At 46.3% G+C, this 19,381-nt stretch overlaps 1 protein-coding gene across 1 annotated transcript in view; it reads left to right on the top strand.

Annotated features, from left to right (window-relative positions):
• Positions 1-19,381, top strand: part of MOK (MOK protein kinase) — a 53,299-nt gene that overhangs the window by 31,458 nt on the left and 2,460 nt on the right. Inside the window, exons 5-7 of the mRNA XM_006839612.1 lie at positions 8,860-8,938; positions 9,069-9,117; positions 16,045-16,223. Of these exons, the coding sequence (XP_006839675.1) occupies positions 8,860-8,938; positions 9,069-9,117; positions 16,045-16,223 (307 nt within the window). The remainder of the gene's footprint in view (positions 1-8,859; positions 8,939-9,068; positions 9,118-16,044; positions 16,224-19,381) is intronic.

Raw genomic sequence — 19,381 nt, 5'->3', positions numbered from 1 at the left:
GAGGCGGTGCTGAGGGTGGCTTTGGGGATAAGGCTGAGAGTGGCACAGAGAGCAGCCTTGAGTGTGAGGGATTGAGGGTGGGACTGAGGCTGCTCATGATTGGCTGCCATTGTGGAATGTCCATAGCTCAGGCCTCCCTCACCACAGACCCCCTGGAGTGGACTTTGCACCCAGGCCTGTCTCACCCAGAGGACCGCTTCTCTTCCAGGGTCTGCTGTGGCTTACCTTTCTGGTCAGTGCCTTAAAGGCAGGGTTTCCCTTCAAACCATCCCGTATAGTGGAATCTTTGTAAAGTCTCTCACATTGCAGGGTGCTCCTTCATGTCCTTATATCAATAAAGCGTGTCGGCCTGAAACAGCCTTGTCGTGACTCCTTTTGACGGAGTGCAGGGTAACCTGTGGACACAGGAAAAGGGGAGGCAGACACTTGACTCACATTTAGTGAATGTCCCTGGGGGCTGACCTAAGGGCTGTAAGTGTTAGCCATCAGGGCAGAGGAGCCTTGTGAAGCCCTCTGGAAAGCAAAACTGAGAGTGTCACAGTGTACAGACCACAGTGAACCTACCGGACCAAGGAAATTAGTCACCCTCCCTGATCTCGTCACTGCCACATTATCCCAAACAATCTGCTCAGACTGGAAAATGATGTTCCTGGAAATCTGTTCCATCAGGAAGTTATTATGTGACCCAGAAGAGGCTGTTGTTCCGATGAATATGAAAAACTCAAAGAAAATTGTCTTTCTGAAGTGGGGGAAATACTCTATTTCAAAATTAATATACTCATATTTTATGCAATTTTAAACTACTAACAACATAAAGATTCTAAGTAGACAAGTGTTTCTCCATCCATTAAATTTGGTGCATAGAAGTTGGTCAAAAACTTTTGGACCTTCTCACTTGGGAAAACAGGTGATTGATTGCCTTCTACCTGGGACTACGAGGTGTTTCTTATGTGATGCAATCCCGGTGTGTTTTATTTACAGGTAGGCTTACTCAGCAATCTGTTTAACCTTGTTCTAACAAACCTAGCTGTTTTGTTTCTTGGTTGGAAACCTTTGAAACACACAGCCGCTAGTTAGGAGGGATTTCTAGACCTTGGCAATGCCACCTATGCAGAAAGGGACAGGTAGGGATGCGACAGAAACTATTTTGAAAAGATAACAAACAGATGAGAACAGTCTGAACTGACAGCGGCCAGCCTCCTGGCAGCCTGTAGGACATATCGGAGAAGGTCCAGCCACATGGCCCAGCCCTGACTGATTTCTAAGGGCAGTGTGTGCTTTTAAAAGATACTTGTTTCAAATGGCTACAGTAGAAAAGGACGTTATGTTTAAAGAATAAAAACTTCATTCAGCCAGAACTCTCACCTATTAACCATCTTATCCTAATATTATTGTTGTTGCTTTGTTGTTGTTGTTAGGTGCCATCGAGTTGGTGCCAACTCATAGTGACCCCATGCACAGCAGAACGAAATACTGCCCGATCCTGGGCCAACCTCACTATTGTTGCTACGCTTGAGTCTATCGATGCTGCCACTTGGCCAATCCATCTCTCTGGGGATCTTCCTCTTTTTCTCTGACCCTCCACCTTACCAATCATGATATCCTCCAGCGACTGGTCCCTCCTGACAATATGTCTCAAGTAAGAGAGATGAGTTTGGCCACCTTGGCCTCCAAGGAGCACTCTGGCTGCAGTTCTTCCAAAACAGATCTGTTGGTTCTATGGGCAGCCCATGGCACTTTCAATATTCTCCTCCAACACCATAACTCAAAGGCATCAATTCTTCTATGGTCTTCCTTATTCACTGTCCAGCTTTAGCATCATATGAGGTTATTGAAAACACCATGGCTTGGGTCAGGCACACCTTAGTCCTCAAGCTGACATCTTTGCTCTTTAATACTTTAAAAAGGTCTTGTGCAGCAGATTTGCCTAATGCAATACGTTGTTTGATTTCTTGACTGCTGCTTCCATGAGTGTTGATAGTTGATCCAAGAAGAATGAAGTCCTTGACAACTTCAATCTTTTCTCCATTGATAAGAATGTTGTTTATTGGTCCAGTGGTGAGGATTTTTGTTTTCTTTACACTGAGATGTAATCCATACTGGAGGCTGTGCTCTTTATTGGTGTTGCTAGGTGTCATGAAATCGGTTCCTACTCTACCTGGTCCAATGCCATCCCCACAGCCCAACAGCAGCATCTGAGTCCATTTGTAGTATTATATACTGGGGTCTGGGTGTGGCGCTGTGGTTGGTGGTTCAAGCTCACCAGCTGCTCCTTGGAAACCCTATACAGGGTTGCTATGAGTTGGAACCTACTCAACAGCACTTAACAACAACAGCCCTGTGATTGGAATCCTGGTGTGATGCTGTGGGTTAATGCACTGGACTGCAAAGTTAGTTTGTACCACAAGGTCGGCAGTTCAAACTCACCAGCCGCTCCTTGGAAACCCAGTACAGGGTTGCTGTGGGTCAGGACCGGCTTGATGGCACTTAACAACAGCAAGATGGAACCCTGTGATTCCATTTTCAAATGCATAATAATGTCTGATGCCGAGTCTTCCTTCTGACCCTCTGTGTGTGTATCTGACAGTTTCAGAGTACGGCATCAAATACAACCCAAGTGAAACAACTGTCACACTTGATTATTGTCATTTGCAAGATTCTTTTTACCAGCAAGCAAACGTTTGGCTCTTCAAAGGGTCTACAGCATCATTTTCTTTGTTTAGTAATGGTTCTGTCGGCATAAGATACGTGACATTGATTGGTATTAAGTGCCTAGTAGAATTCTTAATTTTGTTTCCTAAAGTGAGATATCTGAAAACTCAAGGGGGCGGGGAGGGAGAATTTCCAGCAAGTGGCAGTGTGTTTAGACATTTGAAGAAGCTCTGTTTAGAAATAAAAATTTTTCATTACCAGAAGTAGTGGCATTGGAGCAATTGAATCCATTTCTTTCAGTGCCTGTCTACTGAGAGATGGTAGGACAAAGTCTGGTACAGATTGATGGGTGCTCATTCTGCACTGACCCGTCCATCCCTAACTACTGAGTGCCATAAAGGGCAGGCACTATGCTCTTCAGATGCTGTCCAGGGTAAGGAGCATCCTAGAAACGTAGAAATACAGAAAACACAGCTGCAAGTGATTGTAAGATACTGAATATTGCATTATGCATCCTGCTTTCAGAGTTAACATGTGAAAAGAAATCTGTTGTAGAACTGATTGCTAACATTTCTTGAATTCTAACTGCCTGTTGTTGTTGTTACATGCTGTTGAGTCGATTCTGACTCATAGCAACCCTGAATCGGGTTTCCAAGGAGCAGCTGGGGGGTTTGAACCACCAATGTTGCAGTCAAACGGACCTTGCGGTCCAGTGCATTATCTGGCAGCGCCACACCAGGACTCCAGCTGCCTGTAGTTAGCATTTTCTATGAATTATCAAATTTTGTTCTCACAACCACCTTATCAGGTATATTCCATGATTATCCCCATGTGATAATACATGAGAAAGCCAGAACTGGAAATCAAGTCTGCCTCTGAAACCGGAACCATGCACATGGCTCTGGCTTTGCTGGGCCTCTCTTCCCGGACCCAGCACCAATTCACAGTCATGTCGTAGTTATTTGCTTGTGTTGATGCTGATACTGTCTGTAGGAAAGCTGAGTCAGTCACTGAACCTTTGGCTACTAGAAGAACAAGTCATGTGACTTAAACTACCAGTCTCTTACATTACTAGAATATTGTGTGTTGTTGTGTGCTGTGGAGTCAGTTCCAACTCATAGTGCCCCTGTATAGGGTTTCCAAGAGCAGATGGTGGGTTTGAACTGCCGGCCTTGTAGTTACCACTCCAGTACTTATTTGTTGTTGTTGTTATGTGCCGTGGAGTCGGTTCCGACTCATAGCGACCCTGCACAGGGTTTCCGAGGCTGTAAATCTTTACGGGAGCAGAACGCCTCATCTTTCTCCCGTGGAGCGGCTGGTAGTTTCGAACTGCTGACCTTGCGGGTTCGCAGCCTGATTTGTAACCACTACGCTACCAGTTAAATTCTAATGAGACAATAATGAAATAAGGGATGATCACGCAGTCTTTATGGAGTTACCAACTTAACGCACAGCAGAGAGCCAGGTATGGCAGAGGTAAGCAAGGAGCCTGATAAGATGCATTTCTTGGTATACAAAGGGTTCATGTCTTTTGTAGAGATAAACCAAAGGAGTGCCCTGTCCATCGTAACAATGTGAGATGTTCCACAGTCCCACTCCCTAGTGAAACGGAGGAAACAACTACTTTCAGTCTGTGGGCACAGAGCAAACGGAGAAATGTTTATTTAAAGAAAATCAACTAAAGGGTTAGGTTAAAAAAAGGAAACTCAGCAAAACAACAGTGTATTAGCTTCCTAGATTTGCTGTAAAATAACCACACACTAGGGGGCTAAAAGGACTCCTGGTGTGGTGCTGTGGGTTAATACTCCAGACTGCAAAGCTGTTTAAACTGCAAGATCAGCAGTTCAAGCTCACCAGATGCTCCTTGGAAACCCTATACAGGATCGCTATGGGCCGGAACCGACTCGATGGCACTTAACACCACCAACAAGGGGTTAAAAACAACAGATAACGGTCTCTCACGGTCCTGGAGACTAGAGAGGGGCCAGCGAGGTTAGTTCTTTCTGGAAGACTGAGGCAAAGTCTGTTACATGCCTTTCTTCTGGCTTCCAGTGGTCCCAGGCACTCTGCAACTGGGGGCACTGTCACTCCAGTCTCCGCCTTTGACTTGGTGTGACCATCTTTCCTCTGTGAGTCTCTCCTGAGATGTCTCTTATCTTATAAGCAAAGCAGTCAGACTGGATGAGACACCTAACGCCACTCCAGTATGGCCTCAGTTGAGCAATTGCATCAGCAGCAACTGCATTTCTAAATAAGGCCAAATTAACAGGTACAGGGCCTTCGAGCATCAGTGTATTTTTTTCTTACATAACAGTAAGAAAAGGAAGCCTGTGGCATTTGAACCAAGACTTTCTGTCCCTCGCCAACTCATTAAGATGATGACTCCATTCCAGACTGGCACAACCAAGAACACAGTTCTGGCAGTTCCCAGGCAGAGAGCTGTCTTCTCGGGAGGGGCAGGATGTCAGCATTTCTCATCCCACCCCCGCCTCCCTGATGCAAAAACTGTCGTGGTTGAGCACAGCCTGGAGGTGAACTCCCTTCTTTCACCCTGCCCCGAGGCCTCTGGCTACTTTTACCCTGGCTTTTGTGACAGCGTTCCATGCTGGGAGAGGTAAACTGAGGCGATCTGAGGCATCTGCGATCCTTCCTCCATAAAGCACTTGAATACTCTGCCCTTAAAACAGAGGTATCATCCAGAGAAAAGCACCATCATCCCAGCACTTGCGCAGAGGCTCAGAGATGCCGCCTGGAAGAAAAAGCAGGTGGTAGAACAAAAAAGCTCAGAAGCTCTTTTCAAAGGAACTGACTTCATTTGCAACAATTAACATTAGTATCAAAAATAGTAGAGGCTGTATTGAAATGCAATTGGGAATAAACAGATTAATTAATTAGAAATTAGGTTAAACTGCAGGCCAGCTACTTTGCTGGAGAGAAATGATGAAAGAGGCCTCAAACACTGACCTCAGGAATCAGTCCTACCCTCACTGGAGTCCAGATTTGATCAGATGGGTTTGGGGAGCAATTCATGTCCTAGGGCATTGTTACAAACAGCCCAGTAGCTAGTTGGCCATGAGTGGACTGTAAGAGCTGGGTGTGGTCAGGGAAGGAGACAGACAGATCACTGCCATCCCAGAATGACCGTGTTCCCTGATGTTAGAAATGAATTGCGATGTCGCATAAAAGACACTCCGTGGGACTGAATTACCTTGGTAAAGCAAAATTTACTCCTGCAAGAGGGTGCGTGCACGTAAGCCGTACAAACAGGAACAGGCCAGTGAGCACACCGAGTGGGCAGTCCACTCGGGTTTTTAATCCCTGACACGAGTCTCAAGGCTGTGTCTCACCCCATTGGCTAGGGCTTTGACCGCTAGTTCAGATTTCTAAGGCGTTCATTCCTATTTCAGGAAAGGAAAAAAGAAAGACTGTAAAGTTTCTGCTTTCTTGGGGAAGTAGTCAAAGAAAAAGAAAGAAATCATAAAGTTTCCTCACTTCAGGGAGTAGACAAAAAAAAAATAAGTTACCTGAATACAATAAACAGGATTATAATCATTTTTTCCCCCACACTGAGGAGCAGCATCAATGGCTTCAGAGTATGGAGTGGGAGGTAGGAAATAGACTTCATGAAGCAATCCAGCCATTCACAAATCAAGCAAATAGCAATAGCCTCCTGGGTGCTCTGAGACCAGAACCTGGAGTTGCTACAGTATATGCTGAAAATGTCCAGTTTCCAACAAAATAATTACAAGGTATGCAAAGAAACAGGAAAGTATGATGCTAGACATACTGGGAGGAAAGCAGGCAACAGGAAGTGCTTTGAGAATGACTGGATGCCAGATTTAGCAAATAAAGACTTCAAAGTAGTCATATAAAAATGTTCAAAGAACTGAAAGAAAAGCATATTAAAGGAATAAAAGGAGGTCTGATGGTAGTGCTGCATCAAACAATATCAATGAAGAGTTATAAATGATAAAAACAGAACTGCATGGGAATTCAGGAGTTGTAAAGGACAATCATTGAAATGAACAATTCACTAGAGAGGCTCAGCAGCATTTCTGAACTGGCAGGAGAATAAATTAGCACACTTGGAGAGAGATTGACAGATACTATGGAGGACAGAAAAAGGAAGGAAAATGAACAAAGCTTCTGAGAAATGTGGGACACCACATTTAAGGGGGCTTCAAAAACATGGGAAAAGGAATTAAAAAAATAAAAAGGATTTTTCCACAAGCTTCTAGAAGCTTCCTTGTTTGTATAATGGCAGCTTCAGGATGAGAGAGAGGAGAGAAAGAAGCAGGGAATGTGTTTGAGAAAATAATGGCTGTAAACTTCCGAGGTTTCCTGACAAACATGTATCTACAGTGTGATGCTGTAGGATAATGCACTAGACTGCAATAACCCGGAAACCCGACACAGGGTTGGAATGGACTCGATGGCACTTTTAACAACAGCAAATGGAAGTCCAAGAAGCTCAACAAACTAAGTAGGAAAAATACAAAGAGAGCCATTCAGATCTGCATTGGGCTAAGAAAGTCACTCCAAATGGTAGCCCAAATCCATAGTAACAAATGAAGAGAACCAGAAATGGTAAATAAATAGGCTAATACAACAAATCTGTAAATATACTGAACACTGGTATGGCTCTGTAGGATAAGCACTGGATCAGTAACTGAAAAGTTGGCAGTTCAAACTCACCAAGTGTCCTGGAAAACCCTATACACACGGTCACTATGAGTTGGAATCAACTCCATGGCACGCAAGAGCAAGAATAAAATACTTCCTTTCTTCCCTCAGCTTCTTTAAAAGACACAATTATATCAAGTAATTGTAACTATGTACTGTTGAGTGTGCTCATCTCAAGGTCAGCAGTTCGACACTACCAGTCCTTCTGTGGGAGAAAGAGGAGGCTTTCTGTGCCTGTAAAGATTTACAGCCTCGGAAACCCTATGCAGGGCCGCTGTGAGTCACTCCAGGCACATCACCATCACTGTTGGGTTTATAACATGTATAGATGTCATGCGTCCAACATTACTATCACAGTAAGAGGGGGAGGGGATAGAGCTACCAAGTAACATTTCTACATCACGTTGTAGGTTAGTATACATTTGAAACTGATTCTGATGCATTAACATGTAGATGGTAAGCCCTAGAGGAAACCCCATCTCCAGTGAAGTGACTGTTCCTTTCTGATAACATGTCCAAAGTACATCAGACGAAGACTTAGCAACCTTGCTTTCTTGCTGTGCTTCCAGGGAGCATCTGCTGTGTTTTCCCCACAACATATTGAATGCCTTTGCCAATACCATGATTCAAATGCATTGATTCTTCTTTGGTCTTCCTTATTCATTTTCCTGCTTTCACGTGTATGTACCCAAACTCAAAACCCACTAGCATCATGTCATTTCCAACTCACAGTGACCTAGACAGGAGGGTTTCTGATACTGTACTTCTTTACAGGAGCAGACGGATTCATTTTTCTTCCATAGAACAGCTGGTAGGTTTGAACCGTTGACCTTGCAGTTAGCCACCCACCACTTAGCCCACAGTGCTACCAGGGATGCTTGCATGTATATGAGGCGATCGAAAGTACCGTGACATGAGTCAGATGCACTTTTGGTCTTCAAAGTGACACTTTTGCTTTTTATTATGTTAAAGAGATCTTTTGCAGCAAATTTTGTTCCAATGCAGTACATTTGGTTTCCTGACGGAAGCTTCTGTGGGCAGTGATTATGGCTCCAAGTAAAATGAAATCCTTAACAGCTTCAGCCTTTTCTCCGTTTGTTATGAAGTTGTTTATTGGTCCAGTTGTGAGCCAAAACCCATAAGACAACACAAAGAGGAGACATCATGTAGACTGTGGACTTCCGTTAAAATCAGACATCAGTATAAGCTGCCGCATCACCTGCATGCAAATCGTTAAGTTAACAGAGGAAACTCTGTGTAAAGGGGGATGTTACATGGGAACTTTCTGGACTTTCCACACACTTACTCTGCAAACGGCTGTCAAAAATAAAGTCCATTTAAAGTGCACACACTATGTGATTCTTATACGTTTTGTAGGTATACCTCATCTTTCCTAAAACAACATCTGATTGTTACGGAGGGAGCTGTATTTCCACACAATATTAGATAAAAATGTATTACCTCTTTCTGATTTCCAGTATATATCGCCTATAACCTTAGTTACCTATTTGCTTGGTTGCACAGGGAGAAGATACCCATTGGCAGAAAAGAGAGTCATGTGCTACATGTACCAGCTGTGCAAATCCCTTGATCACATGCACAGGTACAGTCTTGCTGATTGGGCCGGTCACCAACTGATGAAGTCTGTTAGCATCCATTTAAAAATGTAGCATGAAAGAATTTGAATCAAGGAGGGACAATGAGTTCTATTCTTCCTTTTATATTGAATGCAGAAATGGAATATTTCACAGAGATGTCAAACCAGAAAATATATTAATAAAGGTAAGAACTTTTACGTGAAAAATTGATGCCAAGCTAGAAATAAATATAGCTTTCTGAGGAAACATAATTTCAATTCCAGATGATACCATGATTGCTATAGTTTTGTTTGTCCCCCCAGTTTGGAAAAGGTACTTTTTTTTTTAATGCTTTATTGTGAATTTTGTGATAGTTTGCATGGGAGAACATTAGCTTTACATTCATTCTATTGTATATTGTTTCATTGCCATGGTTCCAATCAACCAACCGAAGGGTATACCCTACAAACCTGTCTCCGCCCCCCCCCTCCCCCCCGTCGTCAGTACACAGCCCTTCTCCCTCTCTCCTTGCTATAAAACATCCACCTTTACATTTTTCAACCCTTGCAGTCAGTTGGAAAAGGTAACTTTTAAAATATCATCTATGCATGACTGTATATGAGGAGGCTTCAAAAGTTCATGGGAAAATTCCATTCTCTTCTAATTCCATTGTTCCGTGAACTTTGTGAAGCCCTCACCTACATGTAGAAGAAAATAATCTTAGGCCCCCTTTTCACAACACTATCCCAAATCAACACCCTTCAAATGATCCGCTATACATTGTACATTTTAAAGCGTTAGTAGAGGCAGGAAGCTCCAGTCTGGCCCATCCCAAAGCCACTTAAGTGGTGCATATTTAAAGAATAAAATGTCATAGCTTTTGACTCACAAAACATACCTATGACTCCATCATCACCCACTCCCCAGGTTCTCTCCTGTCTCAGTAATTCCTCTCCCTACCCCACACCCAGGGAGTGACAGACCTGTTGCAGTTCTGTCTTCACAGAATTCATTGGCTTTTTCCAAACTGTCCTATAAACAGAGCTGTACAGTATGTGTTCTTGAATATTTAGCTGCTTTCAGTCAGCATAATTATTTTCAGACCCACCAGTGCGCATGCACACATAAGTAAGTAGTTCATTCCTTTTCCTTGCTGAGTAATGTTTGTTTTTTCATTTTGCTTCCGAGTATGTCTTCTTTTGTATCAGCTTTAAACAGTCATTCCATTTTATTTCCCTTGTTAGCTTATTAGCATACCTCTGTTGTTACGGAGTTGCTTTTTTGATTTATAGGAGCGCTGGAAGTACTGGGGGTCTTACTTGGGACTGCTAACCTCAAGGTTGGCAGTTCAAATCCACAGCCGCTCTGCAGGAGGAAGATGAGGCTGCCCCCGTAAAGATTTGCATTCTCAGGGGCCCTTTACAGGGTCCCTATGAGTCACAATTACCTCAGTGACGCTGGGTTTGGGTTTTGATTTGTAGTCTCCTTCTCCATCGCCCTCACGTGACATGGCCCCACGTCTCCTAAATCAGAAGTAATAATCTGATGGTTGTATACGCCCAGCCTTTGCACACTCTTAGGCATTTTACTTTTACAAATGTCGTACCTCACACTGCATTGTTGATATTTTTCCTTAAGCACTCTGTTGTCTTTTAAACAGATTTCAATAATAAGAAAAAAATATTACTTATTTCCTTCCTTATGTGGGAAACATTTCCGCTTCTCTTCATTGTGTTGGATAGTTTCATATTTCTCAGCTGTCCTTTTGTTGTTTTTTCTGCCTGAAGAGGTGCCTTTAATATTTGTTATAGCACAGGGCTGCTGCTAATACGTTCTGTTTTAGGTATCTGAAAACATACTGATTTCACCTTCATTTTTGGAAGATATTTTCACCAGATATATGTGGCACTACAGGATCAGCACTGAACAGCTAATGACAATTGCAGTCACAGTTCAAACCTACCAGCAGCTTCTTAGAAACCCTATCCCGGGTCGCTGTGAGTCGGCACAACAATAGAATACTAAGCAGATAGTTTTTCTTTCCAATTTTAATGATGCTTTTGATGGGATACCAGATATTGAAGTTTCCCTTGTTGGCTGATGAATATCTTTTATTCTTGGTGGTGGTTGTTGTGTGCCATGGAGTCGGTTCCAACTCATAGCGACCCTGTACAGGGTTTCTGAGGCTATAAATCTTGATGGGAGCAGAAAGTCTCATCTTTCTCCTGCAGAACAGCTGGTAGTTTTGAACTGCTGACCTTGCGGTTCACAGCCTGATTTGTAACCACTACGCTACCAGAGCTCCTTAGACACCATCTAAAGGTGCCCTGGTGGCGCAGCGGTTAAGCACGGCTAACTGAAAAGTGAGAGGTTCGAATGCACCAACTATATGCTTCTTGGGAGAAGATGGCTGCCCTGACGATGTGCAGCTTTGGGAATCCACCGGGCAGTTCTCCTCTGTCCTGGGGGGTGGCTGGCAGTCAGAGTCGGCTCGACAGCTGTGGGAAGCAAGACTCTCCAGAGAGCTCTACCCCAGACTCAATCAGTTGCCATTGTGTCGACTTTGCCTCATGATGCCCCCCACCCCCACCCCCGTGTCAGAGTAGAAAGGGGTTAGGGGCCTATCAAAGCTGGTTTTAGGTAACACCAGGTCTTTCTTCTGAAGTACCTCTGAGTGGACTCGAGCCTCCAACTTTTAGGTTAGCAGTCAAGCGCGTTCAATGTTTGCACCCCCCAGGGACACTTTACCCACTGCCCCCTGCATTGTGGTTTTTCCACCTGGCTGGTGGGGACAGTGTATCTTCCAGCATTGTGGTATACATCACTGGTCTCTCCCTTCCCCCGTCTGTTTCCACATCCACCGCCTCTATGAACACCCCCCTCTTTCCCTCCCCCCACTGCCTACAGCTGGATGGTCCCTGGAGGCAGGAAGCTCGGGGCATCACAGGTGTATCTTGGGAGCCAGTACTTCATAGTCTGGTGTCCTGTGTGTGAAACCATCGCTTCCTGGATTCTGCCTTTTCTCGGGGGAGGGAGAATCTGCTCCCAGTTATGCCATCTTGGTGGGAAGTGAAAGTCTGAAGTTTTTAAATTGTAGAGAATTGGACATGGTGATTTTTGAGTATTGAGGAAGCGTGGTGTAAGGCTTTACACATTTAGACTTGAGAATTTACAATTCACGTCATTCGAATGCAGTGCAGTTGGAAGACCAGGTAGGGCCGGAGAGGTCCGGCTTTGCTGTAAAGAGGTCAACTGGCTTCAGGCCCAACACTGATGTTTACAGTCTGGTCATGCCTACGTCCTCAGCATTCTACCCCTTCATGGGTGGTTGTACTGGACTGAAGGGGTAAATGTTGTTGTTATGTGCTGTGGAGTCAATTCTGACCCATAGTGACCCTGTACAGGGTTTCCAAGGCTGTAAATCTTTACGTGAGCTTTAGAAAGCCTCATCTTTCTCCCGTGGAACAGCTGGCAGTTTCGAACTGCTGACCTTGAGGTTCGTAGCCCGATTTGTAACCACCACGCTACCAGAGCTCCTTCAAGGGGTAAACACTAGAACAGACTTAACTTGAGACTAAGGAGCCCTGGTGGCACAGTGGTTAAGTGCTTGGTTGCTGGCTGCAAGTTCAGAAGTTCGAACCCACCCATTAGCTCCTTGGGTGGACGGCCTGGTAATTGGCTATGAATAAAGAATACAGCCTAGAAACCCCCACGGGGCAGCTCTGCTGTGTCCTGCAGGGTCACTGTGAGCCGAGTCCACTCAGTGGTACATAGTAACAACAACAAGTGTAGAGCGTCATCCCAGCCTTTAATTAACTACTCTTTTTAAAACTTTTTATTGTGAATTGAGTGAAAGTTTACAGACAAGATCATCAGCTTTACATTCAATAAATCATAGACTTGGTTTCATCTCGATGATTGCAAACTCCTCCCTGAAACAACAGTCACCCCGCTTCCCCTTGGGGCTCCCATCTCCATTCTACCCCCCTTTTCCAGCCCTTCTCACCTTTGTCCTTAGGTGCATGCTGCTCCTTGGATTTGGAATGATTAACTATTCCTTCATTCATAGTAAGCATTCCTTATTGGTGTTGTTGCTCCTCCTCGATACCTCTCTGCTACCTGGCTAAACGTTGGCCTACGCGGGTGAGTTCCTCTCCAGACCTGAATGGTGGTCGAGGGCCGTGGTCTCCGGTTCTTCCAGTCTCTTTCTGACCAGTAAGCCTGGTCTTTTTTAAAAAAAAATAATTTTGGGTTTTGTTCCATATATTCTGCTGCGCTATCTGGAACCTTCTAATGTGATCTCTTTCAGAGCTGTTGGTAGTGGTAGCTGGGTCACGGACACTGATGGTCACGTGTTCCATTAAGCCATTGGACTAATTGATTCCAGGTGTCTTCAGTTCTCATCACTCTTCTTTCTTCCACACCTGGAAGGACCAATCGCTGCACCTTAGACGGCTGCTCATGAGCTTTTAATATCCAAGTCACTCCTCACCAAAGTAGGCTTGTAGACCACTGTGTTTGTGGACTGTGTTATACCAGTTGACCATGGTGTCCCCTGAGACTATGGTCCTGAGCTCCCAGGCCCAGTCACTCATTGCCTTAAGGTATTTGATAATATCTAAGAAGTGTTCATCATTTTTCCCGTTGTATGCTCCACCATGGAGCTCTGGTAGCGTAGTGGTTACGAATCGGGCTGCGAACCTTAAGGTCAGCGGTTCGAAACTACCAGCTGCTCCGCGGGAGAAAGATGAGGCTTTCTACTCCCGTAAAGATTTACACCCTCGGAAACCCTGTACAGGGTCGCTATGGGTCTGAAGCGACTCGACGGCACTTAACAACAACAACAACATGCTCCACCACATTCATAGTTTTGTTTGCAGAAAAGATAAATACTCATGTACCAAAATCCTCTTTCAAACTCTTGTATATCTGTGGGATACACACACACACACACACACACACACACAAATATGCACACATTCCACTCTTCCTCTCATACCCATTCAGCATGACTCTCTGTCCACGTATCTACCCGCAGAACAGTGTTGCATTGTTCAAGGTTGTGTAGCTAGCACTGTTTACCTCCATCCTCTCTAGCCCTTGTATACCTCCCTGTCTTCTGTCTTCCTCAGTCTTCTGCCACCCTCCCTCCCCAACACCTGAGTTAACATGTAGCCAGTGACCAACTCTCCCTTCCCTCCCACCCCTGGCAACCATCAGAGAATGTTTCTTTTTTCTTTTTCAAGCTCTTATATATGAACTTATACATCCCACTCTTCCCCCTTACCCATTCAGCCTGTGTCTCAATCCATGTATCTATCTCTGCACAGAACACTGTTGTTCCAGGGTTGTGTATGATGAAGTTAGGTGAGACACAGGGAGGTAAGCAGGGGACAGAGGGGTTAGAGGTAAATAATGATACATCTTCTTCTTCCACCTTGAAGATGTATCATTATTTTCCTCTAACCCCTTTATCCCCTGCTTACCTCCCTGTGTCTCACCTAACTTCAACATTTTTCTGCCACCCTCCCCCTTCTGGCATACTGCCCTCCCGTCACTCGAGCTAACATGTGTCTACCTTCCAGCCAATGAATTCTTCTTCCCTCCCTCCCACCCATCAAATATTGTTTCTTTTAGTCTGGAAACCTTTTCTTAAGCTTTTGCAATAATGGTCTCATATAATATTTGCCCTTTTTTCATTGACTAATTTAACTCAGTATAATGTCCTCCAAGTTCTTCCAAGTTTTGAGATGTTTCACAGATTCATCGTTACTCTTCAACGTTGTCTAATATTCCACTGGGTGTATGTACCAAGGTTTGTTGGTCCATTCTTCTGTTGTTGGACTCTGAGAGTGTCTCCCATCTTTTTGCTGTTGTGAATAGTGCTGCGATGAACAGCATTGTGCTTTTATCGACTGTTCTTACTGCGTCTATTTCCATGCACTGGACATGGATCATTGGGACGGTTGTTGTTGTTGTTGTTGTTGTGAAGTGCCATCAAGTCAGTTCTGACCCAGAGCGAACTTGTATAGGGTTTCCAAGGAGTGGCTGGTGAGCTAGAACCACCGACCTTGCAGTTCCAACTGACTTTGCAGTCCAGCGCATTAACCCACAGTGCCACCCCAGGCTCCATTGAGAGGGTCATAAGGTATTTTAACAGGTCTGTTCACATATAGTCTTCATTTTCTTGTCTGGAAATGCGAGGGGTGGAGAAAACAGGAGACTAAGCTGACACCTGTTTCCCTGCCCCGGGTCTGACTTACTGTCAGGACAGTCTCAGATCTGTGGGGCCCCGAGCCCAGAGCAGAGCCCCCACTGAAGGGGAGTCCGAGGGTGACAGAACAGGCTATGACTGTGGTCATTCATTTGTAGATGACGCCGTGACTGACACACTCTTCATACCTATAAAACAAAAACAAAACACTACACTAGAAAATAAATCCACTGCTGGTGACTCAATCCCAACTCATAGGGACTTTAAAAGACAGGGTAGAACTTCCCCATAGAGTTCCCACAGAGCCGCTGGTGGGTTTGAACCACCGACCTTTTGGTTAGCAGCCACGTACTTACCCACTGCACCACCAGGACATGTAAGTTCCAAACCTATAAAACTAAACCCAAACCACTCCCTCCACCATGTAGTCCATTCTGACTCCTAGTGACCCTGTGTTGTTGTTAAGTGCCGTTGAGTCGGTTCCGACCCATAGGGACCCTGTGTACGGTTTCTGAGGCTGTAAATCTTTATGGGAGCAGAATGCCTCATCTTTCTCCCACGGAGCGGCTGGTAGATTTGAACTGCTGGCCTTAAGGTTCGCAGCCCAGTACATAACCACTACGCTACCAGAGCTTCCTTGTAGGACAGCGGAAATGGCCGCTCTGAGGAGGGACACAGGTGAGGCCGTCTATTCCTGTGAAGACAGGCCATTTCCAGTGTGCCAGTGTGTAGCACACACTCCAGCAGGACTCCTTTCCAACCCGTAGACATTCGGAAGTCAACAATCAGCCAGCATCTATGCAGACCCCTTTCCCCCGAATGCATGCTCTGCTCCCCCCGAAGCTGCTTTAGCTCTTTGTCATGTTTCCTTTGGGGCAGAACTGTGTGTGAGTGTTACTGTCTCTGCCCACCCCACAGCAGAATGTCCTGAAGCTCGGGGACTTTGGGTCTTGCCGAAGCGTCTACTCCAAGCATCCGTACACAGAGTACATTTCCACGCGCTGGTACCGGGCTCCTGAGTGTCTGCTCACCGACGGCTACTACACTTACAAGATGGATGTGTGGAGCGCCGGCTGTGTGCTCTTCGAGATTGCCAGGTGCCAGAGTGCGGGGGTCCCACGGCTGGGTGAAACTCATGGTGTGGGTGGAGCCCAGTTTGACCCCATTGGCAGAATGTGGAAGGGTCAGACAGCAGGGTGACCCCAAAGTGTGGATGGGCACTGACCCCATCTGCAGATTATGGGGGGTCTGACGACAGAGTGACCCTAGCGGTGACCCCATCTGACCCCATTGGCAGGAGTGTAGAGTGGGAAATATTTTTATGTGAACTCTCCTAATTTCAATGACTAGACAAAATAAACACACATTAACAACAAAACAATACACAAACCAAGCAAAACATAACCGCTGCTGGACACAATTCCGAGGTCCCCCTTCTGCCGCTGGTTGGCAAGTTTCTTAAGGAATCGAGACTGGGATCTACCTGTCACTTAGCAGTGTTGTCCTGCCACTTGAAGGGAAGGGTCTTGGGAAGCTGGACAGGGGCAGGCAGCTTTCTTTTTGGGGGGGTTACAGTGACCCTCTCCAGCCAGCCTTTCATTCCCTCTCTCCTGATCCTCCTACCCGGGGACACAGAACAGTAGAAATGGGGCTCAAAGCCTGCTCCACACTTCTCTCGTGGGCCCAGCCTCCTTGGTGGCCCAGAGCACAGCGGGCACTCAGGGCAGATGGCACCCAGAGCCCTCTGCCTGGGGACGACAAGCTGGAAAGTCTACGTTCAACTCAAGGCCACATCACTGTCCCTCATTCAACCCGGGTAGCCATTCACCCACTGCGGAGTCACTCACGGAAAACACTAGGACGTGGCCAGAAGCCTTCACCGAGTCTCCCATGCCATCTGCCAGAACACACCAGCACACGTGCCTCTCTCTCCTCTTTACTGGAAAATGTCAGCACTCTTGTATCTCTTATACTTGGCTCTAACAAAACACTACCGCCGGTCATCGGAGGCCTCTACCGATCACTGACACCAATACAGGGGGTCCCCGACTCACGGTGGGCTTCCTTCCATCCTAGACACGGCCCTAAGTAGGTTCTGACGCGAGTTGAAGGCCTCTTTTTTTGTTTAATTTTAGTTCTCATTATTATTTTTATGATCAGCATCTTTCTTTCTCATTAGGGGTTGGAAGCATTACATATAAACTTAAAGACACATTTGAACGTCATATGTAGTACATGTTATAAATAGGGCGTACACAAACAGACAATCACAAGTACAGTCATATATGTCATAAGACGGGGACCCAGCACACAGAGACCTGGCAGGAGGAACGTGTTCCCGCCTCTTCTCCAGCCGCCGGGACACTTGGGACCCACCGAAAACATCCTGACAAGCATACCCATCCCCCTGGTTAAGAATCCCCTTCTCCCTTTTGCTTAAAGACAGGTGCTGCCGATTCTCTGTGGCAGTCCCAAGTGTGTCCGAGCAGAACTGCTGCGCAGGGTTTTTGGTGGTGGGTTGTTAAGCAGTAGATCACCAGGCCTTTCTTGTGGGCACCTTCTGGGTGGATTCGAACTTCCAACCTTTCCACTTGCACTACCCAGGGGCCCCTCCCTTTTGCTCAGCCTTATTCCCAGCTTCCAAATGGCTCTGAGACAAGATGCAGGCCCACAGTCCCCTCTGTGAATACAGCAGTGTCCTCCACGGGGGCATGTGACACAGTACTGTCACCAGGAACCAAGACCACTGGCCTCTTGCTCATCCACAGTTCACATCAGGCCCTGTCAAGACATGAGTTCCAAAAAAAAGCTCAGAGTTTGCGTGGATTCTGGAACTGTGGATAAAAGATTCTGTGTTGTTGTTAGGTGCTGTGGAGTTGGTTCCAACTCATAGCCATGCTGTACGGGGTTTCTGAAGCTCTCAGTTTTCACGGGAGCAGAAAGCCTCATCTTTTTCTGGCGGCCACCCTCGGTGCATGTATCCGTGTTGGGGGGGTTCCCATAGACCACCGACTTCAATGGACAGCCCTGTCCTCTCAGTCTCTGTCGCAGATTTGGGGTCACTTTGTAGGCTGGAATGGAAACAGAAGAACTGAAGTCTAATAATAGATCAAAGCCTGGCTCTTGCTGACACTCTGCTCATTATTAAATTAGGGCGGCACCCAGCTACAGTATTCTGAAACGTCTGATGATTTCTGATCGCTTCATTGAGAGAGAAGGCGTTCTGGTGGTGCTGTGGGAAAGGCGTTGGGCTGAAAACTGCAAGGTTGCTAGTTCAAAACCACTGGTCATGCTGAGGGAGAAAGAGAAGTCTATTCACTCCTGCGGATTCACTCTTAGAAACCCTACGTTAGGGTCATTCAGTGTCAGTGAGGAATTGAGAGAGCAAGTCTTTGAATAGTTTGTGTCAGCACAGCAAACACATTAGGGAACAACTTTCAGGTTTTCCTCTTGGTTGGAATCCTGAAGAGAAAACAAATGTACACACCACAGCCAGGCAGGAGCATGCACGCCATGGACAGCTGAGAGAGATCACACCATGCCAGGGCCAAGTGAGTGTTAATGCTACATCCCAGCCCGGCGGGCACATACAAGCCACACTGCAGCCCAGCAGGGACACACACCACACCAGGGTCAGAAACACACACACCACACCACAGTCAGAAACACACACACCATGCCACTGCTGGCGCCTGGGCCATGCTGCACCTCCTCTAGTTGGTTCCGTGGGGAACTTGTCCACTCTTGTCAGTGTCATGGGTCTGGTTGTCGTGAGGCATGGACACTGTCCTGGCTGTCGGCTGGCCTCCCCAGGCATCAGGACAGGTCCTGGGGATGCTGAGAGGTGCCACGGCCCTCACCTCGGGTCCTGGAGTGCGTCCTGGTGACCTGGCAGCTGAGAGGGAAGACAGATCAGGCTGACAGGGGCGCTGTGTTGGATCTGGGGTTGTCAGGCAAAGCTGAGGCCATGGGCGGCCACTTCTCTGGGAGGACTAAGTAGAGGGTGGCAGGCAGGGCTCCATGAGGGGTCATGAAGGGTGGGTTCTTGAGGGGGGTGGGTGGGGAATGGCTGCTCCCTGAGTTGGTGCGCTCCCAGGCAGAGGTATTCACAGCTCATCTACCTGCGGTCCTCATTGAGCCCAAAGGTAGGCCTGTGTGTGTTACCTCAAGACACCAAGAGAGCCGGCCCCAGGGTGGTTGGAGCGTGACTATGAGTGGGCAGTCCACAGCGCCCCCTGCCCCATGCCCCCTTTCC

This window comes from Chrysochloris asiatica, unplaced genomic scaffold (genome assembly GCF_000296735.1).
Source record: "Chrysochloris asiatica unplaced genomic scaffold, ChrAsi1.0 scaffold00025, whole genome shotgun sequence".
In the NCBI taxonomy this organism is placed as follows: Eukaryota; Metazoa; Chordata; class Mammalia; order Afrosoricida; family Chrysochloridae; genus Chrysochloris; species Chrysochloris asiatica.
Note: the sequence above shows the minus strand (reverse complement) of the source record. Positions and strands in the feature narration are given on the sequence as shown.